This window comes from Cetorhinus maximus, chromosome 4 (genome assembly GCF_964194155.1).
Source record: "Cetorhinus maximus chromosome 4, sCetMax3.hap1.1, whole genome shotgun sequence".
NCBI lineage: Eukaryota > Metazoa > Chordata > Chondrichthyes > Lamniformes > Cetorhinidae > Cetorhinus > Cetorhinus maximus.
In genome coordinates this window covers 108,360,518-108,387,878 of record NC_135882.1, presented here as the reverse complement: position 1 = coordinate 108,387,878, position 27,361 = coordinate 108,360,518, and the positions used below count along the sequence as shown (strand labels likewise).

At 41.7% G+C, this 27,361-nt stretch overlaps 1 protein-coding gene across 5 annotated transcripts in view; it reads left to right on the top strand.

Annotated features, from left to right (window-relative positions):
• trappc9 (trafficking protein particle complex subunit 9) overlaps nt 1–27,361 on the top strand; it is a 971,003-nt gene that overhangs the window by 91,087 nt on the left and 852,555 nt on the right. For all 5 annotated transcript variants that reach the window (XM_078540606.1, XM_078540605.1, XM_078540610.1 and 2 more), the window contains 2 exons: nt 1,433–1,559; nt 4,363–4,508. In XM_078540606.1, the coding sequence (XP_078396732.1) occupies nt 1,433–1,559; nt 4,363–4,508 (273 nt within the window). The remainder of the gene's footprint in view (nt 1–1,432; nt 1,560–4,362; nt 4,509–27,361) is intronic.

The following is a 27,361-nucleotide window of genomic DNA, read 5'->3' as shown; positions in this document are numbered from 1 at the left end:
CTACCTTTTAGCCTATTTCGATCCCTTCCCTTCACCCCACTTGGGCTATCTGCTATCTGTACCTTGCCTGTCCTGCTTTCTACCCTTAATTAGCACATTCCTTTAGATAATATCAGCACCTTCAACACCTCTTGGTCCTTTTGTCTGTGACATCTCTTGGTTATCTCCACCATCACTGGCCCTCTACCTAGCTCTTCTTGTCTCCTCCCCCCCCCGCCCCCCAACCTTAAACCAGCTTATATTTCACCCCTTTTCTATTTTTACTTAGTTCTGTTGAAGGGTCATGAGGACTCGAAACGTCAACTGTGCTTCTCTCCACCGATGCTGCCAGACCTGCTGAGTTTTTCCAGGTATTTTTGTTTTTGTTTTTGTTTTGGATTTCCAGCATCCGCAGTTCTTTGCTTTTATAGCTTTTTTTATTCCAGGTTTTTTATTAATTTAAATGTCACCAGTTTGAACCTGTGTCCCCAGAGCATTAGCCTGGGCTTCTGGATTGCTAGTCCAGTGACAATACCACTACGCCACCACATCCATTGATTGGAAGACTACTTTTTGTGTTGAAATAATGAAGTAAGTTTAGCTTGATCTTGCTTACAGTGTGGGCCTGACAATGTGTAAAATTTTGAAATGTCTTGCTTTCAGCTGAAAGCTGAATTTTCTCCACTGTGCCACTGTGTAGTTCGTTTTTGTGCAGCATTGTAAATATAGAATGAAGGCTACTTGCATTCTCAAGGCTATTAAAAGTCTTGTGTTCGATAAGGTTAGGGTTAAAATAATGAAATGGCAAGTGTCACGACGTACTTGAGGTGCTTTTGTTAAACAGGATGCATTGATGAATTAGTGCTCTACATATGTAGCATTCCTTGTATTGTTACCGTTTCTTGAATCTTGTTGATCCAGAGTACTTGGTTATAAGATTTCAAATTCCCTATAATCAACATTGCAAAGTTTTCAAATGACGTAGTTCCATTATTGATCGGACTGTTATCAGGGTGCTGAAAGTTCAGTAGTTCCCTTTTGAAGAGGTGGAGTAAAAAGGTGGAGTTTTGTTATCTGGGATTATTCTGCATCTCCTACTGTACGGTTTCAGAGTGGTATTGGCAGATCCCATGGAACAGGCTTCAACCTTGACCATGGAATGGCATGTGATGTAATTACATCTCTCTTCAGGAAAGTGATTATTTTTGTTAGAATTCAGGTTAAAAACAAAACACTGCACGATTGCAAACAATTTTGATAAAGGCTGTTGGTGAACTGCTCAAGTATTGTGACGAATTGGGATGCATCACTTAAGTTTACAGTTCATTTTCCACATGTGATTGATTTTACTCTTTCCCATGGTTTCACTCTGACCAAGATCCTACAATTTGGAACTTCTATTGAGTAAAGAACCAAGTTATATTTTGTTTCCATTTATGGTACTGTTTTGCAGAGAAGAAGGAAGTTTCTCAGAGTTTGGAGAACTACACAGCAAAGTGCCCTGGTACAATGGAGGTTATCACACTTCCTGATGGTGTGAAATTACCTCCAGTCCCTCTTACTAAACTTCCAATTGTCAGGTAAGACTGCTTCACACTGCAAAGAATAGTAGCTCACAAATAGTTAATGGTACCAGTATGTGGTCTTTTACAATGTAAGCATTTTTTTTCTCTTGCCTTCCTAGCATCTTTTGTCAGTACTGAATATTGAGGTTGAGAAGCTGTAGCTGCAAACTTAACCTGAAGCACCCTAAAATTTTCCATGCTAGCTGACTTGTGAGCTTGTAACACAGCTGAAGTCAGGTTTTCAAATTTGCTTTTTCCAAGGATGGAATTAGTCTTCAGTATCACAAGATAGTTATGAATAAGGAAGACCAGTGGCCCCACCTCAATTCATCCATCAGTAATGCTAAAGCCCCACTTTGTGATATTCAATTGTTTCCTAAATTATCACTCTACTACTCGATCTGAATGTTATTCTATTTGTTGATTACCCTGAAGAATTATTTCCTATTTGAACCGCTTTCCCCTTTTTGGCCTCCATGTTAGCTGACTTTGTGAATAATTTCTTATCCTTAGTTATTGGTTTCTATTGTTTTCTAAATGACCATCATAACATCTTGCTCAAAAAAGCACCCTCCATCCCTCTCTCCATGCAAACTGCCTTTGTTTAATCTTCAGCCTCCCTCTATCTCAAGTCCTTAAATGTGTTGCCACTTCTCAAATTTGTACCCATCTTCCCTTCAATGAGGATGAATCTTTCCTCTTGAGGGTCATTAATCTTTTGTAATTCTCTTTCGCAGATGGCAGTGGGGGCTGGGCCATTGTCTAACTCAGCCTTGAATATATTCAGATTTTTGATTGAAAAGGGAGTCGAGGATTATGGGGGACAGGAAAGAAAGTGGCATGAAACCCACAATCAGATCAGCCATGATTTCACTAAATGGTGGAGCAGGCTCGATGGGCTAAATGGCCTCCTACTTCTCTTATTTCTTAAGATTTTATTAATCTGTTCCATCAGGTTTCCATTCCTGTTGCATTACTGAAATGGCCCAAACCAAAACCAATATCACAAATGACGTATTATCCCTCCTTATCTTCCTTGACCTCTTTATAGCCTTTCACACGATTAACCACAAAAGCTCACATAAGGCATTTTTGGCCCAAGACTCCTAATCTTCAGGGGTCATCCTCTGGAGGTATCCCAGAAGATGCGCTGGGGGACCCCCTGGAAGTCTCTGTGCAAGAACTGTGTTATGGCACAGCGGATGGTAAATACTAAGCTGCTCAAATCCCAGAGGGAAACTTGAAACAACTGCCACAACTATTTTGCAATTTGTATTTTCGAGATGCGTGCCTTGAATTCAGTAGTAATAAGTCCACTGAGTCTTAGAGGTTTTTTTTACAAAACTAAGTTAAACAGTTATTAATAAAATAAATAATTGTAAGCACATACATAGGTCTACAAATTACTACTATAGTAACAACTCCCAGCTCCCCTAATTAATCTGACTCCCAGTTACACCCCTGTTAAGGCAACCGTAAAAACAAAATAGATTTTAACAGGCAAAGCACATGATACCCTGGACAGGGATATTTACAGTGAATCCCCTTACCTTCAGTTCCTATAGGCAGCAGTGTGGTACATAGAGGCTGGAGGCTTTTCACACTTGTTGGATCTTAGAATGCCCCCGCCTTACACATAGCCTTCCCTCCTTTATACATATTTTCCCCTTTTGAATGCTATTTTCATTGTTTCTATATGTCTTTTTATTAATAAAAATCTTTCATAGTACCAATTTTATCGGTTAATTTTGGAAAAATAAACATACTTTTTGGCTTCTTCTAGCTAAGAGTGACATTTCACCCTTTCCTTTTAAATTCAAACTACTCTGGTTTATCTGAAAATGCAAATTTTCCTTTACACCTCACATTCTAAAACTTCAGCCATGTTTACTTAGCATTTCTAGCTTCTCTTCTGAAACATCAAAGCCTTCAGACCAGCTGTCTTTAATTCAGTTAAGACACGCAGACACACACACACACACACACACACTGTAAACTTCTGATGGATGGTTCCAACGCCCTTGGCAGAATAATTATCCAGGAAAAGCTAGAAGGATTAGAACCACTAATAACTCCTGGGCAACTCTACTACCGACCACCCCCTCACCCCTCCCTGCGACTAGCCTGACTACCCTCCATTACAATTCTGTTGTTCAACTTTAATCTTTAAAAATACTGTTATAGCATTAGTAAGAGAGAATATAGATAATGCAAAGCAATCAGTGTAGACTTTATGGTTGCAAGTGAGGAATAAACAAGGACTTGAAACTGTAATGGGACTTGTCTGCTGGCCTCCTTACAGCATTACTGAAGTGGCAGAATGTAATAATTGAGAAATTAAAGAGGCTTGCAGTAAAAGTAGAGTTCTTTTAAAGGGAAATTTTAATTTTCATAGATTTGGAAGAGTAGAGTAGCTCAAGTTAGAAACACCATGAATTTGAGTGCATTCAACTTAATATTTTGGAGCAATATGTTTTCGAATCCTTATTCTGCTTTGTGGCAAGTTTGCCAAGTGATAATACTAGGCATATCAAAGCACTTGTATGCTTGAACTATCTTGAGGCTCATTTATTCTCCATATAAAATCGAAAGTAATTATTCTTTAAAACATTTGAGTTAATAGATTATTGAGGTGTGTTCTGATTTTTAATTTAAAAATTGTATACCCACTTCAATTAGTTATCTTATTTGCTATTTCTAGATTTTTGTAATGGATGAAATATTTTCTTTTATGTGTATTTTTGTAATCACTTATGGTTCCAAATTTTGAGGTTATAAAAGTTGATGTTTTAACTTCCTTTTCTCCTTTTTCCATTAGGTCTGTAAAGCTCTTGAATCTCCCACCTAATCTCCGCCCATTCAAGATAAAAAACACACTCAGTCAGAACATGTCCTCCAAGAGCCCTTTCATTTACTCACCGATTATTGCACATCACCGTGGTGAAGAAAGAAGCAAAAAAATAGGTGAGAGTGTATCAATTCAAATAAAGCTTTTGTATTAATTTCCATGGTGACTCTGGTGTCCATGTTGTTTTTCATCTGCATGCTGTAATTGATTTGATTTTTGATGGAAAACCAAGCTTTTCTAAAATGATACCCATTAAGAGTAGGGGCAGAGCAATTATGAAAGTAGAAATACTGCATAGACTGCAGTGGTTCAAGAAGGTGACTCACTACCACCACCTTGAGGGCAATTAGGAATCACAGAATCTTTGCAGTGCAGAAAGAGGCCGTTCGGCCCATCAAGTCTGCACTGGCTCTCTGAAAGAGCATTCTACCTAGTGCAACCCCCCTTTCTTTTCCTGGTAACCCTGCACATTCTCTCTTTTCGGATAGCAATCCAATTCCTTTTTGAATACCTTGATTGAACCTGCCTCCACCACCCTCTCTGGAAGTTCGTTCCAGACTTCAACACCCCCCTGGGTGAAAATATTTTTCCTCACATCACTTTTGCCAATTATTTTGAATCTGTGCCCTCTAGTTCTTGATGCTGTCTTGAGTGGGAACAATTTCTCACTATACTCACTTATCACCTCTGTACTCTCTCCAATGCCTTCAAAACCTTCAAGTATGGCACCCAGAACTGGATGCAGTACTCCAGATGAGGCCTAACTAGTGTCATATGCAAGTTCAACATGACCTCCTGACTCTTGTACTCAGTGCCCCTACTAATAAAGCCTAAGATTCTCTATGCTTTATTAACTGTCCTCTCAACATGCCCTGCCATTTTCAATGACTTATGCACATATTCACCGAGGTCCCTCTGTTCCTGTACCTCCTTTAGAGTTTCTCCCTTAATTTTATACTGTGTCTCCATATTCTTCCTGGCAAAATGAATCACCTCGCACTTGTCTGCATTGAACTTTATCTGTCACTTGTCTGCCCAATCCACCAACATGCCTATGTCTTTTAGAAGTTCCTCCATTCTGAAAAACACCCATTTATCACTACTCTGTTTCCTGTCACTCAGCCAATTTCTTATCCAAGTGCCTACTTTCCCTTTTATTCCACAAAGTAGGATTTTGCTCACAGGTCTGTTGTGTAGCATTGTATCAAATGCCTTTTGAAAATCCATATATACCACAACAACAGCATCCCCCTGATCAACTTTCTCTGTTCTCTCCTCAAAATACTCCAAATTAGTTAAATGTGATTTTCTCTTAATGAATCCATGCTGGCTTTCCTCAATCACTTAGACAAGTGCAGATAATTACTGATTTTTGCCCCGAACTAGTTTCCAGATGTTTCCCTACCACTGAAGTCAAACTGACTAGTCTGCAGTCACTGGTTTTATTCTTGCACCCCTTTTTGAACAAGGGTGTAACATTCGCAATTTTCCAGTCCTCTGACACCACCTGTGTCTCAAGAAGACTGGAAGATTATCACAGAGGCCTTTGCAATTTCCACTCTCTCTTCCCTCAGTATCCTTGGATGCATTTCATCCAGCCCTGGTACCCTAGCTATTATAAGTAAAGATAGCCTTTTTAACACCACCTCCTTCTAAATTGTAAATTCTTCTAGTGTACCAGTTACCTCCCCTCTCACCTTGGCCTGGGTAGCATCATCACCCTTTGTAAAGACAAATGTGAAGTATGCGTTTAATACCTCTGCTATTTCTCCAGCCTCCAGGTGCAAGTCCCCTTTTTTATCCCTGATCGGCCCTACCCTTTTACCACCCTTTTATTTATATGCTTATAGAAGACCTTGGGATTCCCTTTGATGTTAGCTGCCAGTTTCTTTTCATGCTCTCTCATTGCTTTTCTTATTAGTTTCTTCACTTCCCCTCTGGTCCTTCTATATTCAGCCTGATTCTCCTTTGTATTTTCTACCTGACATCTGTCGTACACACATTTCTTCCTTTTCATCTCCACCTCTCTTTCTTCATCCATGGTCCATTGATGAGCCAGTCTTTTCTGCCAACATTTGATTCCAACTTACTCAACTCAGATGCATTCTCATCCCATTGAAGTTGGCTTTCCCCCAATTAATTATCCCTGTGCTGTATTGTTCCTTGTCCTTTTCTGTGGCCAACCTAAACCTTATGATGCAATGGTCACCGTCTCCCAACTGCTGCCTCACTGATATTTGATCCACTTGGACCAACTCATTCCCCAGAACCAGTTCCAACAGTGCCTGCCCTCTTGTTGGACTACCACAGAAAATTATCTAGAACACATTCCAGGAATTCGCGTTCCCCCCTTGTCTATTTGCACTACTCCTATCCAAGTCTATATTTGGATAATTGAAATCCCCCATTATAATTACTCTATAATCCTTGCATCTCTGTAATTTCTTGGCAGGTTTGTTTCTCTGCATCCCTTCCACTGGTTGGTGGTCTATATACTACATCGATCAATGTTATTGCACTTTTTGATCCTTACATCTAGCCATAGAGATTCTGCCCTTGACCACTCTCCAGTACGGTAATGCCATCTTTAGTCAATACTGACACTCCCCCACACCATCCCCCACTTTCTTCCTTTTCTGCCTCTCCTAAACACCTTCTACCCAGGAAAATGTAATGCCCAACCTCACCTTCCTTTGAGCCAGGTTTCTGTTGTAGCAATAGTATTATAATTCCATTTGTCAACCTGTGCCTGTAGTTCACCAATCTTATTAATCACATTCTGTGCATTCACACACATACACATTAAACCTGATTTTAGGCTTTTTTGCTTTCCCTCTTACTCTGACCCCTAGAGTAACTTACTATTGCCTACTCTATTTCTACCAAATTGTCCAAATATTCTATTAACCTTGCTACAACTCTTTGATCAATCTTCTTTTTCAGTTGATACTTCTCTACTTCCCATTGCCAGTTCTTCCCTTCTCCACTCTGACTTTTTCCTTAGGTTCCCAGCCCCCTGCCAATCTAATTTAAACCCTCCCCAAAAGCACTAACACACTTCCCCACGAGGACATTTGTCCCAGTCTTGTTAAGGTATAACCTGTCCTCCGTGTGCAGATTCCATCTGCCTCAGAATTTAAAGCCCTCCCTGCTACTCCATTTCTCCAGCCATGTGCTGAACTGCTCAATCTATCTATTCTTATGCTCACTAGCATGTGGCACTGGGAGTAATCCTGAGATTACTGCTCTGGAGGTCCTGCTTTTTAATTCCCTTCCTAGCTCCCTCAAATCTGCATTCAGGACCTCTTCCCTTTTCCTACATATGTCATTGGTCCCAATGTGGACCATGACCTCTGGCTGTTCACCCTGTTCCAAAAGAATGTCCTGCAGCCGTGATATCCTTGACCCTGGTACCAGCGAGGTAACATACCATCCCGGAGTTACGCCTATGGCTGCAGAGATGCCTATCTGCTCTCCTAAATATGGAATTCCCTACCTCTATAGCACTTCCACTCTTCCTCCTCCCCTCCTGTGCAGCTGAGCCACCCATGGTGCCACAAACTTGGGTCTTTTACAGCCCTCTGAGGAACCATCTTGCTCACCAGTATCCAAAATGGAAAAGTGGTAAGAGAGTGAGATAGACTCAGGGGATTCCTGCACTCCCTGCCTTAGATACTCTGGCAGTCACCCATTCCCTCTCTGCCTGTGTACTTCCTAGCTGCAGTGTGGTCACCTCTAAACATACTTTCCACGTAATCCTCAGCCTTGCAGATGCACCACAGTGGCCCCAGCCGCTGCTTGAGTTCTACAACCTGGAGCTCGTGTTTCTGCAACTGGTGACACTTCCTGTAGATGTAGTCATCGCCGGCATTTTGTGCCTGCATGACTTCCCACATTCCACAGGATGCACTTTTCACATGGCTGAGCTGTGCTGACGTACCTTAAAATGTTTACTGCAGAATGGTATAATATAATAACTCACTTGTAACTCACCATTTGTCAACACTGCTGAGTCCAGAAAGACCTATACTTACCACCCAATCAATTTGCAGGACTCCTGTGATATCACCCTTTTATATTTAATCTGTAAACTCCTGGCTCACACCACCCTCTGCTTTATGGGTTTTCTCTCACTGAATACTTGCTGCTTTATGGGCTTCCCGATAGCGAAGTAACAGCCAGAGGCTGGAGACTGGAGGCTGAGTAAAGGTAGAAAATGAAAGAATCACCTTCCCTCTTCCCTGAACTCCCTCATTCACCAAACTCCAACTTAAGCACTCTAATGCAGACAGAGGCAGCACTGCAGAAGGACTATTTTTTATACTCTGATTCAAGCATCTAAAAACCAGTTTAAGCCAGTTATATAATTAACTGGCTGCAGCTCCAACCAGAGCCTGTATATCCCTGATTTAAGGCTGGACCAAACCTCAACTTCTCTCAACCCAAAGAACATCTTTTAGTTAATTGCTAAATTTAAGATAAGACTGGGCTTTAAATGGAAATTAACCCTTAATCTTAAAACTCCCTCACTCACAAAGCTCCAACTTAAGCACTTGAATGCACACAAAGCAGCACTCCAGAATACAATAAATGCTAGCCTTGCCAGTGATGCCCACATTCCATGAATGAATTAAAAAACAAAGTTGCAAGAATGTTTAATTGAGGGGACAAATTATTGTGCTACTGAGAATGAAGCTTCAATAGTTAATATAAAAGCAAAATACTGCAGATGCCAGAAGTCAGAAATAAAAAAAGAAAATGCTGGAGAAACTCAGTATAAAAACCATTGCATTTCTACCTCTCTCCATTTCTGAAAAGTCATATTGGAGTTGAAATGTTAACACTCTGTACAGATGCTGCCAGACCTGCTGAGTTTTTCTAGCATTTTCTGTCCTTACCTCAAAAAGTATCTATTATTTGACCTAGAACATACCATTTTTCATTGAGATCATCCACCATAAATTTGTTGTATTAAAGTATGCCATATTTAATCATTAAAATCAAGTCTGTTGCTATCTGGAGAGTTTATTTCCTCTTTGTCAACTGCCATAGCAAATTCTGACCTCAGTTAATGTACATTGAAGTGCTGCACGGTTTTAATTCTGGCTCAACTGCTAGGTGCATGAGAGCAGTTCAGTAATGATTGTTGCAGTGATGGCTGATGTGCTCCACCATGTGAGAAGTTGCTACTTTCAAATGAGCTTCCTGTGGTGATGTGGCTGAGATCAGAAACTAAATGTTTTGGGGAGGATATGAGCACGTATCTTGTCATTGTTGGTTCGTGTTGCAGTATATATAACTTCATCACACTATTCTAAATTTACTGGTGGATTGCGAACATTATTTTTCTATGTAATTTAGCAGTGTGATGTCTTTTTAAAAAAATATACTTTATTCATAAAATATCTGAAAGAACATGACAAAACATTTCAAAATGGCCATCACAAGAACTGCAATCATATTCAACTTCTTCACTTCCATGTAATTTAACAGTGTGATGTGTCTACACATCATTTACTGTCCTATGTAAGTATTTATCCACTACCTAAAATTTTAGGTAGGCTGTCGTGAAGTTATGAATATCACTTTCAGGAGATGATTACTGCAGTACAACAGTAGATGGACAGGTAAATCATGTAGGGTCCAGTAGGACGATTAGCAATTGAGTTTGTGAAAGGGATAGCAGATGAAAGCATGGTGTAGAATATCAGGTTAATAATTGCCCTATGCATAATTTTAGTGATTAACAATATCCTAGAAGAGGGAAAACGTTTTCTTGGTGCAGATAATTAGTATGAATCCAAGATGTTCAGATCAGCTGCATTGTAGTCACAGCAAAAAAAAACGCACACCGAGTGGAGCTGAATGTTCCATGGAAATCAAAAATGAAGGAATTCACTGAAGTGAGCATAGTTGGTGGCTGAGTGTGGAGATACAGGACAAATGTGATTAGCATGCACTGGAAATTAAATGTTGAAATGGAAGCAGCTTTTTCATATTTACTTGGCACGAACCCACATTATTTTGAAATATGCTGTCAGATCTTCCCTTGGCCATCTTTTCTACTGTGGGGAGAGCAATTGTAAGTTGAGAGATTTTGGGGCATGTGCAGTGACACTGGACAATATCCATGCAGCGGTATATAGTAATTGGTCTTAACAGTTTCAATCTGTCAGACAAACCAATAGTGCCCTTTGTGGTTACTGTAGGATATGCCATTTATTACGTTAAGCTTGCTTGTTCAGTAAGGCGAAGATTAGAGTGTGTTGGGAGAATAATTTGTTCTCAACAGTATTGTCATTGAGAGAGAAAACTGTAACCAAATGGAAATCTGGGTATGATGGTTTTAACATCCAATTTTAAAAATTTAAATTCAAATTTATCCTCCAGGAACAGAGAACCTGATGTGTTGCATATGGCGGTTAGCAAACATAATCGACACTAGGTCAATATTAGAGCACAAGGTGCTTCAGTATGCTGAAGCAGGGCTCCTTGTCTGTTATCACATTTAGTTTTCCTGCCTCAGTTAGATGCTGTCAGTAAAAAGAGAGCAAATAAAAAATTTAATAGGACGGAAAGGCTAATTTTCTTTAAAGCCTAGCTATTTGGTTGCTGAAAAATTTTAAGCAGAATAAGTAAATAGTTACTGTGCTAATTTCAAATGAATAAATATTGGCTTCCTTTAGTGGCTGTTGAATTTCCTGAGGAATGTTTAGTTGTAATTAGATGAACAGTATTGAGTCTAATGGTTTTTATAAATTAGTCAGGTAGTTGGCATTTATTGATCTTCAGTCAAAGTGGTTGCTTCCTTGGTGATTCATTTGTCCACTGTAGATGTTTGGTGGTATAACTGAATATTGGGCCTGCATCTGAGGTCAGATTTGGTTTGGTTTGGAGGAGAATGGGAAGGATCAGCTGGACAGAAAAAATAACAAATGATGAAGTGCTAAAGAGCATGAATGAACAAAGAAACTTGCTTAATGTAATTGATAAAAGGCAGAGAGACTGGGCAGGGCATATCTCAAGAGGAAGCAGATTAACTAGTGACATGATGGAGGGAAGATTTCGAGGGGAAAAAAAAATAGCAGGTAAGGAAGAAAGTTTCAATGCTGGATGGCTTGAAAATTGAAGAAAGTTATTGGAAAATGAAAAGACTGACACGGGACAGAGAGACATGGAAAAGATTGAGCCAAGGACCAGCCTTCAGGCAGAACACACATGATGACAATGATCTGAGATCACCGCATTTACATTCTACTGTACTTTCAATCCATTAATAAACTATGCTAGGCAAATATGGTTTACGTATTTGTGAAGAATGTCACTAAAATAAGTTGCATCAGTTTGTGTACATGATAATTCGGATGCTACACTTAATATGCTGTTTCGTAGTTGCTTGTGATGCATGAATTTACTGGAATGTGGCAGGTTGTATGGCAATAAGATAAAGGTGATTTTAAAAATATTTCGTATGTGTAGTAAGTGACTCGAGAGACACTTGTGTAAATGGCAAGTAGCAAATGTTTTGCAATTGTTACTTTCATACGTTTGGTACAGAAACAAAGAAATCTTTGTATTTCATGCAGGGCAACTTGAGTACATAGGGGAATGTTGATGTATTTATCTCAAGAATACTTACTATGGACCTATGAAATGTTAAATGTGCTCATGTAGGGCTGGTACTTGTAGAGGAAAATTATAATAAAGATGCAATTCTGTGTTTGCTGCTGCCCTGATGCTCAGGCATTGGGGGAGGTAGTGATGTAGTGGCATTGACACTGGACTAGTAGTTCAGAGATCTAGGGTAATGCTCTGGAGACCCAGGTTCAAATCCCACCAAATTTTAACTTTTTTAAAAAAGAGGATCTGAAATTAAAAGTCTAATGATGACTATGAAACTATTGTCGATTGTTGTAAAAAAAAAAAAAAAAATCTGGCTCACTAGTGCCCTTTAGGGAAGGTAATCTGCTGTCCTTGAGTAGTCTGGCCTGCATGTGACTGCAGACCCATAGCAATGTGGTTGACTCTTAATTGCCCTCTGAAATGGCCTGGCAAGTCACTCACTTATCAAGGGCAATTGGGGATTGGCAATAAATGCTGGCTGAGCCAGCGACATGAATGAATAAAAAAAAATCTCACATTCGCGAATACTTTGCGCTAAATTCATAACAGTAGCAATATGAAAAACCCATTTCGGAACTGCTGAATTTTTTATCCTTTTATGTTGATCGACCAAGTTAGACATATGATACAAAAACAGAAATACCTGGAAAAACTCAGCAGGTCTGGCAGCATCGGCAGAGAAGAACAAAGTTGACGTTTCGAGACCTCATGACCCTTCAACAGAACTAAGTAAAAATAGGAGAGGGGTGAAATATAAGCTGGTTTAAGGTGGGGGAGTTGGGTGGGGGGGCAGTTGGTTGTAGGGTCAAGCAAGCATTGATAGGAGCAGATAACCAAAAGATGTCACAGACAAATACTGTGATTGTCTTTCCCTCAACTGAAAGCAGTTTCTGAAGTAATTCCAGCACATGGCTATTTGGATGAATAAGACCCTGACCACTGAAGAAAAATAGTGAAGAAGCACCCTGAAGAAATGTAAGTTGTGACACACAGATTGAACATCTTTGCCAATGTCCTCTCCTTTCAGCTCACAAAAGAGATAAAATGCATTACTGATTACGGGCAGTTTTTACAGCCAAATGAGGAGTTTGTGCACATTGGGCTTTCCTGATGTTGAAGTGGTTTTTGTTGCGCTGTTTAAAGAAACTAGAGCAACTAACTTCCGTGGGCTATCCAACTGTGAAGAATTTGGACCTGATCCTGCTGATGCATCATGAATCAAAAACCGTAATGCCATCAGGTTCAGGGCTATACTGAGATGCAAACAAAGTCTCCTCAAAGTTTTGACATGGAGTGTTTTTTTTTAAATCGTTCAAGGGATGTGGGCACTGCTGTCTGGGCTAGCTCATGCCTACTTGCCCTTGAGAAGGTGGTGGTGACCTGCCCTCTTGAACCACTGCAGTCCACGTGGTGTCGGTACATCCATAGTGCTGGTAGGAAGGGATCTCCAGGGTTTTGACCCAGTGACATTGAGGGAACAGTGATATATTTCCAAGTCAGGATGGTGAGTGGCCTGGAGGGTAACTTCCAGGTGGTTGTGTCCCCATTTATCTGCTGTCCTTGTCCTTGTCCTTCTAGATGGTAGTGGTCGTGAGTTTGGAAGGTACTGTTGAAGGAGCCATGGTGAATTCCTGCTGTGCTTCTTGTAGATGGTACACACTGCTGCTACTGTGTGATGGTGGTGGAGAGAGTGAATATTCGTGGATGTGCTGCCAATCAAGTGGGCTGCTTTGTCCTGGACGGTGCTGAGCTTCATGAGTGTTGTGAGAGCTGCACATGTCCAGGCAAGTGGGGAGTATTCCATCACACTCCTGACTTGTGCCTTTGAAATGGTGGACAGTCTTTGGGGAGTCAGGAGGTGAGTTACTCATTGCACAATTCCTAACCTCCGACCTGCTCTTTAGCCACAGTGTTAATATGGCTAGTCCAGTTCAGTTTCTGGTCAATGTTAACCCCCAGGCTGTTGTTAGTGGGGGATTCAGTGATGGTAATGCAATTGAACATTAAGGGGTGATGGTTAGATTCTCTTGTTGGAGATGGTCATTGCCTGACACTTGTGTGGTGCGAACGTTACTTGTGTATGGTAACATTTCTGAAAATTTATCTTATTGTAAGTCTGGTGACATCTTGCATGCTGATGAAACTGGCTATTGTATAAGCTGCACCCAAGCAAAGTGCAAGTTTTCATCAAAGCTAAGTTCTCAGATGAACAAACGAGCTAAGCAGTGAATTACGGTTTGAATGTGCATTGGTATGTTTGGAGAAAATAAAGAGATGATGGCAATTCAGAATTATATCTGCTTTCCTGATGTTTTTATGATGTTGACACTGCACTCTGCCTGTGGCCTCTTGAAATAACAGAAGATCATTGATGGTTCTTTTTGAAGAATGGCTGAGTCATTTTGGCTGAAGAATGATTGCAAGGCATAAAAGTCATTTTATTGGTTGACTGTGGGACTTACGTGAAGCACTTGATCTAAATGTGATGGAGCTAATATTTTTAGCCACACGATAACTACTTATGATTAAACTCTGTTCTAGTAAAAGGCGTGTATTTGCTATAAAACAGGACGGCAAGAAATGTTTGCCAAGTAATTGCTGTATTTTATTCTAGTCATTTTTGGTTGATGTTCTATAGGCATCCACATGATCATTCATTAGGGGAGGATCTGAAAGCAAAACCATTGTAAACTGCTTTCGGGACTATAAATTTAACCCAACATTGGAGGAAGACAACTCCGTTTGACAGTATGATGATCCTACACAGGCACCAATGGCAGATTCTGAAACAGCAAACCTCTTAGAGCACATTAGTTCTTTATTGAACCTGCAGAAGATGTAAATTTTGAATCTGTTTTGGTGCTGATGAGCAAATCGTGCTGTTGCGATTGCTAACCAATACGGAAATTGTTGATGCTGAACTGCCAGATGACAATTATGATGTGAAGCTTCTTGTGTTGTTGCAGCTACACTCATCTATGTAAGTCGAGAGTATTCGATAACATTTGTGACTTTGCCTTGCAGGTGGTGGAAAGGCTTTGGTGAGTTGAGAGTTGAGCCACTTGCTGTAGAAGAACAAATCTCTGATCTGCTCTTGTAGCCATGGTATTTATGTGGCTGGTCCAGTTGGGTTTTTAGCCCATGATTAACCAAAGGATATAGATAATGGCGGACTCGCCAATGCTATTGCCATTAAATATCAATGGGTTGGCATTAGGCCCTTTTCTTGGTGGAGATGGTAATTAACAAGCTTGAATGTTACTTGTCACTTATCAGAGAAAGGCTAGGTGTTGTCCAGGTATTTCTGCATGTGAGCACTGGTGGCTTCATTGTCTGAGGAATTGCAAATGGAGCTGAATGCTTGGCATTCAGGGAGTTGCCCTGGGAGTCCTCAACATTGACTCTGTACTCCATGAAGTCTCTTGGTATCAGGTCAAACATGGGAAAGGAAACCTACAACACAGGGCGACTAACAGTGCAAGCAACATGCAATAGAGCCAAGTGATCCCACAACTAATGGATGAAATCTAAGCTTTGCAGTCCTGGCACATCGAGTCATGAATGGTGGTGCACAATTAAACAACTCACTGGAGGAGGGCACTCAACAGATATCCCCATCCTCAATGATGGGGGAGCCCAGCACATCAGTGCAAAAGACAAGGCTGAAGCACTTGCAACTATCTTCAATCAGAAGTGCTGAGTAATGATCCATCTCTGCCTCCTCCTGAGGTTCCCAGCATCACAGGTGCGTATCCAGCCAATTCACATCACTCCATGTGATATCAAGAAACTTCTAAAGGCCATGGGCCTTGACAGCATTCGGGCCATAGTACTGGACGTGCTCTAGGAGTAGCTGTGCCCTAACCAAGCTGTTCCAGTCTATCATGAAGCTATTAAAGTATATAGTATTGGAAAATATTTTTCTTTTAAAATAGAGGTTTAGTCTGTTGGTATGTCTTAATTGGATTAAAGCCAACTAGCATGGGTGCTTTGATGTGCACTAGTTTTGATATGTAAGAGAGATAGCGTGCATTTGAATTTTTTGAATAGAGCATTCAAGAAGTGGGGTGAATTCTGGCACCTAGTGAGCAGAGACCAAGCAATAAGTTTATATTGCTAATAAAATTGGCACTATGAAAGGGGTTTTATTGTTAGAAGAGGCTGGTGATACAATGAGAATTTACATTCAGTAGGCTGTGCTGGGTATAACTTCAGTTTTGTGTGCAGAGCAGATGCAATGAGAGATCAAAAGCAGCTGTAAGCCTCCAACTGTCTTAACAGGAACCAAAGTGAAAAGAACTTCATTTTGAATTCGTATGGTGAAAATGCTTTGCCTGGTGTCTGGTTAAGTCTATGGGTTGCTGTTGCCTTAATGGAGATTGGTTTGGGAATTTGTTTAAAGTTATGATCACAGTAATTTGTAGCCATGTGTATATATTTAACTTGTGTCAATTAATAAAATGTTTCATTTAGCTTAATATAAAACCCCTTGAGAACTGGTGGTCTGATTCCTGAATTTAGAGTTGCATCTCAAACATACCACTTAAAATTATAGGTTATGACAGTTGTTTAAAGTTAACCTCTGGGATTTTTAAATAACTTCGCTGCACCAACTGCATGGACATAGCACAGTCCAACTATAACGCTGGCGTCTACCCGGCAATGAGGAAACTTTCTGATATATGTCCTGTTCGCAAAAAGCAGGACAAATCCAACCCAGCCGATTATCGCATTGTTGATCTACTCACGATCATCAGCAAAGTGATGGAAGGGCCTCGCAAGTGGAATTCACTAAGCAATAACCTCACTGGCGCTCAACTTGGGTTTTGCCAGGGCCACTTAGCTCCTGACTTCATTACCACCATGGTCCAAAAATGGACAAATGAGCTGAACTGCAGATGTGAGGTGAGAGTGACTGCCCTTGACATCAAGGCAGTTTTTGACCGAGTGTGGCATCAAGGCGTCCTAGCAAAACTGGAGTCAATGGGATCAGGGGGAAAGCTCTCCACCGGGTGGGTCATACCTAGCACAAAGGAAGGTGGTTGTGGTTGTTGGAAGTCAATCATCTCAGTTCCAGGACATCACTGCAGAAGTTCCTCAGGGTGGTGTCTGAGGCCCAACCATCTTCAGCTGCTTCATCAATGACCTTCCTTCCATCATAAGGTCTGAAGTGGGGCTGTTCATTGTGCAACCATAAATGTTCAGCATTTGCGACTCCTCAGATACTGAAGCAGCCCATGCCTAAATGCAGCAAGACCTGGACAATATCCAGGCTTGGGCTGACAAGTGGCAAGTAACATTTGTGTGCCACAAGTGCCAGGCAATGACCATCTCCAACAAAAGAGAGCCTAACCATTTTACCATGACATTCAATGGCATTACCATCGCTGAATCCCCCACCATCAACATCCTGGGGGTTACCATTGATCAGGAACTGAACTGGACTAGCCATACAAATGCTGTGGCTGCAAAAGCAGGACGGAGGCTAGGAATGCTGTGGTGAGTAACTCACCTCCTGACTCTCCCCAAAGCCTGTCCACCATCTACAAGGCAGAAGTCGGGAGTGTGATATGTGCTCCCCACTTGCCTGGATGAGTGCAGCTCCCACAAAACTCAAGCTTGACGCTATCCAAGACAAAGCAGCCCACTTGATTGGCACCACATCCACAAACATTTATTCCCTCCACCACCGACGAACAGTGGCAGCAGTGTGTACCACCTACAAGGTGCACTGCAGAAACAAAACAGGGCTCCTTAGGCAGCACCTTCCAAACCCATGACTGCTCCCATCTAGAAGGACAAGGGCAGCAAATACACCTGGAAGATTCTCCCTAAGCCACTCAAGTGGCCTGCATTTTCCTGGATGGTGTCCAGCTTCTTTAGTGTTGTGGGAGCTGCACTCATCCAGGCAAGTGGGGAGTATTCCATCACGCTCCCGACTTCTGCCTTGTAGATGGTGGACAGGCTTTGGGGAGTCAGGAGGTGAGTTACTCGTCACACGATTCCTAGCCTCTGACCTCTTGTAGCCACAGTATTCATATGGTTAGTCCAGTTCAGTTTCTGTGGTAACCCCCCAGGATGTTGATAGTGGGAGATTCAGTGATGGTAATGCCATTGAACATCAAGGGGCAATGGTTGAATTATGCCTCAATGGAGATGGTTATTGCCTGACACTTGTGTGGTGTGAATGTTACTTGCCACTTGTCAGCCCAAGCCTGGATATTGTCCAGGTTGTGCTGCATTTGGACATGGACTGTTTCAGTATCTGAGGAGTCGTTAATGCTGCTGAACATTGTGTAATCATCAGCCAACATCCCCATTTCTGACTCCAGTTTTGCTAGGGCTCCTTGATGCTACACTTGGTCAAATGCTGCCTTGATGTCAAGGGCAGTCACTCTCACCTCACCTCGAGAGTTCAGCTGTTTGGTGCATGTTTGAACCAAGGCTGCAAAGAGGTCAGGAACTGAGTGGCATTGGCAGAACCCAAACTTGGGCATCAATGAGCAGATTATTGCTAAGCAAGTGCTGCTTGATAGCACTGTTGATGACCCCTTCCATTACTTTGCTGTTGTAGACTGATTGGGTGGTAAGTGGCCGGGTTGGATTTTCCCTGCTTTTTGTGTACAAGACAAAGCTGGGCAATTTGCCACATAGCTGGGTAGATGCCAGTGTTGTAGCTGTACAGGAACAGCTTGAAGAAGGACGTGGAAAGTTCTGGAGCATAAGTCTTCAGTCCTATTGCTGGAGTATTGTCAGGGCCCATATCTTTTGCAGTATCCAGTGCCTTCAGCTGTTTCTTAATATCATGTGTAGTGAATCGAATTGGCTGAAGACTGGCATCTGTGATGCTGGGGTCCTCTGGAGGAGGCCGAGATGGATCATCCACTCGGCACCTCTGGCTGAAGATTATTGCGAATGCTTCAGTCTTACCTTTTGCACTAATGTGTTGGGCTCCTCCATCATTGAAGTTGGGGATATTTGTGGAGCCGTCTCCTCCGATGAGTTGTTTAATTGTTTACCACCATTCATAACTGGATGTGGCAGGACTGCAAATTTAATGTCCTGACATCTGTCCTTACCTGGTCCAGTCTATATGTGACTCCAGACCCACAACAACGTGGTTGACTCTCAAATGCCCTCTGAACAAGGGCAATTAGGGTTGGGCAATAAATGCTGGCCTAGCCAGTGATGCCCACTCCCCATGAATGAGTCTTTTAAAAAAATCCGTCCGTCACTTCTGGATTGAGCATTGCCTGTTATGGCTGTTCATGAGTGGCAGTCCCTACTGCAGCTGGCACAGATGTATAGGATTGGCCTGAGGCTGGCTGACTGTTTGTTTGTTTTTTCCTCCCTGTAGGTGCTCTTTTCCACCACCTGGTCATTTCTTTTGTCCTTTGGTTTTTCCACGCCTTTCTTGACAGCTTATCTCCAGGCACTCTGGTCAGCAGTGAGAACTTCGCATGCATAGACTCTTATCATAGAGTCACAGAGGTCTACATCACAGAAATAGGCCCTTCAGCCCATCAAGTCTGCGCCCATCAAACAAGTACCAAACTATTCTAATCCCATTTTCCAGCACTAGGTCCATAGCTTTGTATGCCATGGCATCGCAAGTGCACATCCAAATACTTCGTAAATGTTATGAGGGTTTCTGCCTCTACCACCCTTTTAGGCAGTGAGTTCCAGGTTCCCACCACCCTCTGGGTGAAAAAATTCTTCCTCACATCCCCTCTAAACCTCCTGCCCCTTACCTTAAATCTATGCCCCCTGCTTATTGATCCCTCCACCAAGGGGAAAAGTTCCTTCCTGTCAACCCTGTCTATGCCCCTGATAATTTTATACACTTCAATCATGTCCCCCCTCAATCTCCTCTGCTCCAGGGAAAATAACTCCTGGTCAACTTGAGATTTCACTCGCAGACATGGGCTACTTGCTGGCCTTGTGCCAAGAGCAAGCTTGCCATAGAGCATGTTTTTGGGGATGCAGCTATCATCTGGCTCACATGAATGACCCTGCTAGTTGTGTTGTTGCTGACTGTAGCGAAAGCATGCTGGGGATTCCTGCATGCTTGTTGTACTCCCATATTCTGCATTATGTCCTGTCAGGAGATGCCTAACATTTGTCTGAGGCAGCAGAGGTGAAAACTGTTCAGCCACTTGGCTTGCATAAGTTGTCCATGCCTGGCTACTTTAAAGGAGGGTGCTGAGAACACAAGCCTGGTGCAGATGAAACTTTGTATTTTCGTTTAGTTTGCTGTTGTTGACTTCTCAACCTTGATGTGACAGCTGCAGCCTTGACAATCCTGGTGCTGATTTCAGCATCAAGGGACAGGCTGCTGGTAATTGTTGATCCAAGATATGTGAAGCTGTCAACGACCTCCAGAGTGAGGTTGTCAATGTTGATGGAAGGTGGAGTCTTTACACCCTGAGCCATAAGAGAAACGATCTACAAGCTGTTGCAGGTGAACCTCAGAATAGGATGCCAGCACGGAGTCAACAGCAACTCATTAACTAGGACATTATACACCTTAGTCTTGTCGTGTGGTCTTGCCAAGTTGAAGAGTTTGCTGTTGGCTCTGGTATGCAGGGAAACAGCCTCATTTGAATTGCCAAAAGCGTCCAATAGCAACATAAAGAAAAATATGCCAAAGAGAGTTGGCACCAGACTGCAGTCCTGCTTTACCCCACTGCTGATCTTGAAATCCTCTGATGTTGTGCCATTGTAACTGACAAAACTGCATGTTCTTGTGGAAAGAAGAAATGATGCCCAGGAGTCCAGGCAGGCATTGACTGAGGCAAATGTTTTGACTTTTTGTGAAACTGTTCCACTTAGGTGGAACGAGGAAAGTTGTAAAATGCTGCTTTTGATAGCTTTCCGGCAATAGTAATAATTCTGTGACCATGCATTTAGAAGCTGTGACATGCAGGGGTTCCGCAGGGGTCAGTGTTGGGACCACAACTTTTCACTTTATATATTAATGATCTAGATGAAGGAACTGAGGGCATCCTGGCTAAGTTTGCAAATTATACAAAGATGGGTGGAGGGACAGTTAGTATTGAGGAGGCGGGGAGGCTGCAGAAGGATTTGGACTGGTTAGGAGAATGGGCAAAGAAGTGGCAGATGGAATACAACGTGGGGAAGTGTGAGGTCATGCACTTTGGTAGGAAGAATAGAGGCATAGACTATTTTCTAAATGGGGAGAGAATTCAGAAATCTGGAGTGCAAAGGGACTTGGGAGTCCTAGTCCAGGATTCTCTTAAGGTTAACTTGCAGGTTGAGTCGGTAGTTAGGAAGGCAAATGCAATGTTGGCATTTATTTCGAGAAGACTAGAATATAAAAGCAGGGATGTGCTGCTGAGGCTTTATAAGGCTCTGGTCAGACCACATTTAGAATATTGTGAGCAATTTTAGGCCCCGTATCTCAGGAAGGATGTGCTGGCCCTGAAGAGGGTCCAGAGGAGGTTCACCAGAATGATACCAGGAATGAAATATGAGGGACGTTTGAGGGCTTTGAATCTATACTCGATAGAGTTTAGAAGGATGAGGGGGGATCTGATTGAAACTTACAGAATAATGAAAGGCCTGGATAGAGTGGACGTGGGGAAGATGTTTCCATTAGTAGGAGAGACTAGGACCCGAGGGCACAGCCTCAGAGTAAAGGGAAGACCTTTTAGAACAGAGATGAGGAGAAACTTCTTTAGCCAGAGATTGGTGAATCTATGGAATCCATTGCCACAGAAGGCTGTGGAGGCCAGGTTATTGAATGTATTTAAGGCAGAGATAGATAGGTTCTTGATTGGTAAGGGGATCAAAGGTTACGGGGAGAAGGCAGGAGAATGGGGTTGAGAAACTTATCAGCCATGATTGAATGATGGAGCAGACTCGATGGGCCGAATGGCCTAATTTCTTCTCCTATGTCTTATGGTCTTATGCTGAATATTGCCTGAGGTTGTTAGCAGATCAAAATATGCTCTCTTTATGGTTACAAAAAAATCAGATACACAAAGGAGATATGATTATGCACAGATATAGTTTGTGCAAAATTTAGCATATAACCTATTTCTTTGGTGTGTTTTCCTCTTCAGTTTCAAAGTTGACCTGTGTAAATAAGAGGCAAAACATCACCATTTTAAAAACTTGGCCTATTGCACATTGTGTGTAAAGTAGCAAATAAACACTACAAAATGATTAATTTTAATCGATTGCAATTGGGGAAAAGGAAAACAATACAACACTCAAGTGCATTTTGGACAGCCTGATGGTTATTTTGCATTTCAGAATCCCAATAATCTTTGTCCCTTGTTGAAATATAGGATACATATATAGTTTAATACCCCACATTAAAATTGGTCCAATAAAAGAAATTCAAATACTTGAAAGGCATCTTGAATATATATGCTTTTGTCCAAATAATTCTTCTTAGTTTCTATTAGTGGTTGCTCTCCCTCTATATTGTAATATTAAAAACATGATTCATGTTATCATAGTGTTCATCATAGAACAGTGCCGCAAGAAAGAGGCCATGTGGCCCATCGAGTTTGAACCAACCATTTTGAAGATGAAAACAGTTAGTCAGTCTCACTCACCCACTTACTCCCTATACCACTGCATTTCTTTCCCCTTCAGGCATTTGTTCAATTCTGTTTTGAAGGCTGCTATTACATTGAACATAGCAGCAGGAGTAGGTCTGTTCCAACATTCTGTTCCAACTCAATTTCCAAGAGCCCCAACAAATATTCAGCAGATGTAAATTAATTCATGCCACATTATATATATTTTTTTATTTTTGGGATTAAATTTTTTTTTTATCGTAAGCAATTCTACAGAGAACCATTTTATCATGGGTTGGGAAATAAGACAGCCTTTTGAGGAGTCAGTTACCCGTTAAGGTTGGACAATGAGGAGACAGACAGAATTTGTTACTTGTACAGATCATTGATTTGTCCTTATGCAGAGTGTAATGTATGGCTTTCTGGTTGATAGTACAGGAAGGACATCATGCAAAAAAGTGCTACCAGGAGATATGGCTGGGTCAAGTTTGCGCTAGGGAGGATCTTATTGAGGTATTTGGGATCCTTTAAGATATCAACAAGTTGAACCCTGAAAAGCTGTAATTTAGACCCTGAGACTTAGAAGATAATGTATGCATTTCAGAAGATGAACAGACAAATTAAATATAACAAGTTCATACACACAGTTGTAAATATTTTAATGGACTACCCAGACAAATGATTGAGGCTGAGAGCATCAGCAATTTTAAAAGTAAAATTCATTGGTGGTTTCTAAACATCAAATACATGGTTCTGAATTTATTATTTTACTTGTGGACTCTGTGGCATTGTTCAAAGCAAGTCACAGGATATGTGCTCTTGTAATAAGACCATAAGACATAGGAGCAGAAATTAGGCCATTCGGCCCATCGAGTGCTCTGCCATTCAATCATGGCTGATAAGTTTCTCAACCCCATTCTCCCACCTTCTCCCCTTAACCTTTGATCCCTTACCAATCAATCTTAAATACACTCAATGACCTGGCCTCCACAGCCTTCTGTGGCAATGAATTCCATAGATTCACCACTCTCTGGCTAAAGAAGTTTCTCCTCATCTCTGTTCTAAAAGGTCTTCCCTTTACTCTGAGGCTGTGCCCTCGGGTCCTAGTCTCTCCTACTAATGGAAACATCTTCCCCACGTCCACTCTATCCAGGCCTTTCATTATTCTGTAAGTTTCAATCAGATCCCCCCTCATCCTTCTAAACTCCATCGAGTATAGACCCAGAGGCCTCAAACGTCCCTCATATTTCATTCCTGGTATCATTCTGGTGAACCTCCTGTGGACCTTCTCCAGGGCCAGCACATCCTTCCTGAGATACGGGGCCTAAAATTGCTCACAATATTCTAAATGTGGTCTGACCAGAGCCTTATAAAGCCTCAGCAGCACATCCCTGCTTTTATATTTTAGTCTTCTCGAAATAAATGCCAACATTGCATTTGCCTTCCTAACTACCGACTCAACCTGCAAGTTAACCCTAAGAGAATCCTGGACTAGGACTCCCAAGTCCATTTGCACTCCAGATTTCTGAATTCTCTCCCCATTTAGAAAATAGTCTATGCCTCTATTCTTCCTACCAAAGTGCATGACCTCACACTTCCCCACATTGTATTCCATCTGCCACTTCTTTGCCCATTCTCCTAACCAGTCCAAATCCTTCTGCAGCCTCCCCGCCTCCTCAATACTACCTGTCCCTCCACCTATCTTTGCATCATCTGCAAACTTAGCCAGGATGCCCTCAGTTCCTTCATCTAGATCATTAATGTGTAAAGTGAAAAGTTGTGGTCCCAACACTGACCTCTGCGGAACTCCACTAGTCACCGGCCGCCATCCTGAGAAGGACCCCCTTATCCCCACTCTCTGCCTCCTGCCAGACAGCCAATCTTCTATCCATGCTAGTACCTTGCCTCTAACACCATGGGCTCTTATCTTACTGAGCAGCCTCCTGTGCGGCACCTTGTCAAAGGCCTTCTGGAAGTCCAAGTAGATAACATCCATTGGCTCTCCTTTGTCTAACCTACTCGTTACCACCTCAAAGAATTCTAACAGATTTGTCAGGCATGACCTCCCCTTGATGAAACCATGCTGACTTTGCCCTATTTTACCATGCACTTCCAAGTATTCTGAAGTGTCAACCTTAATAATGGACTCTAAAATCTTAGCAACGACTGAGGTCAGGCTAATCGGCCTGTAATTTCCCGTCTTTTTCCTCACTCCCTTCTTAAACAGGGGGGGTTACATTAGCGATTTTCCAGTCCTCTGGGACCCTCCCTGACTCCAGTGATTCCTGAAAGATCACCACTAAAGCTTCCACTATCTCTTCAGCTATCTCCTTCAGAACTCTGGGGTGAAATCTATCTGGCCCAAGTGATTTATCCACCTTCAGACCTTTTAGTTTCCTTAGTACCTTCTCCTTGGTAATGGCCACCATACTCACCTCTGCCCCCTGACTCTCTTGAACTTTGAGGATGTTACTCGTGTCTTCCACTGTGAAGACTGACGCAAAGTACCTATTCAGTTCCTCCGCCATTTCTTTGTTCCCCACTACTACTTCTCCAGCGTCATTTTCCAGCGGCCCAAAGTCCACTTTTGCCTCTCTCTTACCCTTTATATATCTAAAAAAAACTCTTGCAATCTTCCTTTATATTACTGGCTAGTTTACCCTCATATTTAATCTTCTCCCTCCTTATTTATTTTTTAGTTGTCCTCTGTTGGTCTTTGTAGGCTTCCCAATCCCCTGGTTTCCCGCTGCTCTTCGCCGCATTGTATGCTTTCTCTTTAGCTTTTATGCTGTCCCTGACTTCCCTTGTCGGCCATGGTTGCCTCGTTCTCCCTTTAGCATGCTTCTTCTTCCTAGGGATGAATTTTTGCTGTGTCTCCCAAATTACTCCCAGAAACTTCTGCCATTGCTGTTCCACTGTCTTTCCTGCTAGGCTCATCTCCCAGTCAATTCTGGCCAGCTCCTCCCTCATGCCTCTGTAGTTGCCTTTATTCAATTGTAATACCGTTACATCTGATTCCAGCTTTTTCCTCTCAAATTGCAGGGTAAATTCTATCATATTATGGTCACTTCCTCCTAAGGGTTCCTTCACCTTAAGCTCTGTCTTAAATGTTTTTTGCCATTGAGTAGTTGCTTTGTTCATAATCTTACACATTTTCCCTTGTATCTTTGACTCTTTTTTACCCACCCTTATCTCTTAAAGGGTTGTGAGCAGGGGCATGAGTGGTGGGATGCAGTGAGGATGAGGGGCAATAATGCTGGGGAAACCAAACAGCAGGATTGGCCCATAGTATCACAGCATCTATCTTGGTGACATAGGTTTTGGAATAACTGAAAGGTAAACGCAATGCAAGTGCTGTGGAGAATCGAAACATCTTCATTTGAAACTGTATATAGATACTCTAGTGGAAGTAGAAGCACAGGGAGTATGTCTGTCATGAAACTATCATCTTTCATACTTTATAATAAACCACAATAATATTAAGTGTGTATATCGTCCTGCCTGTGTGATTTAATTGAATTGGAGTCAGACTGAAAGGTTGAAATTATCAAAAGAAGTTAGGTGCAAAAGGCATTTGAAATGCTAATGTGTAAGCATGGATGAGGGCAGCATGTAGGGTGTGAAGGAAATTTGCATTTTTAGATAAGTGAAGGGGTTGTTTAGGTTTCAAAGGGATGATAGAATGTTCACAACTCACAAGACAAGCAAGGCCAAGGAATATGTTTATTTTTCCCAAAGGTACTGATCATATTGGCAACATGAACGATTTTTATTTTATGGGAAAAGTGAATTTCCAAAGACATATAGAACAATGGAATTTACTGATTAAAGAGAGAAACATATGTTAAGAAGGATGGAAGGCTATGTTGGGGAGCCATGTAAGATCTAAAAAGACTGCATAAAGCAGCGCTGGAGTCGGGTGGGTGGGGTGGGGTGGGGGTGGGTTGGGTTGCGGGGGCGGGGGAGGGGTGGTCCAGGTCCAGTCAGGTGGGAAATTAGGAATTTTGGGGTTTGTTATAGTATTAAGTAACTGTAATCTTATGTGCTTGCAACCTTTTCTTTTGTTAATGTTTTAATTTAATTTTTAAAAATCTCTAAAGGTATTATTGGACTCTACTTCTAAATTCAGTGCACAAATCATCTTGTAATAAACACAAAGTGCAAAACCATTGTGATAGCGTGGCAAAGTTTCCCTTGTGGATTTGGTCCGCCTGGCACACATTATCTGCCATTTCATAACATGTCCTACATGAGAAACATTTAGCATGTACCCAGGTGTTACTCATAGTAAGTCAAAGGATGATTTTTTTCTTGACCTGTCTTTTCATGTTTATTTTTTTCCTCTCCTGTTATATATATATATATATATATATATATATATATATATCTCTCAACTTTATTTCTGTTCTCGATCTGTTTTTCCTGTTCCTTTCAGCTGGGAAGTGGTGGTATTTTGTGGCAAGGAAGGGAACTGCTGGAGATTGCACTTTCTCAATGACCCTATCCCTTTGCTTTGCCCATCCCCTCAAACCCAAGTCTTTTTGCTATTCCACAAACCCACCAGCATCCTGAGATTGGGAGGAATCTCTCTACTCAGAGGGTGGTGAATCTTTGGAATTCTCTACCCTAGAGTCTTGTGCAGTTTCAGCCCGAGTTTATTCAAGATAGAGACAAGTAGACTTCTTGATAATACAATATATCAAGAGATATAGATATAGTGTGGGAAAATGGCGTTGAGGTATGAAAATCAGCCATGATCGAATTGAATGGCGGAGCAGGTTGGAGGGGCCAAAGAA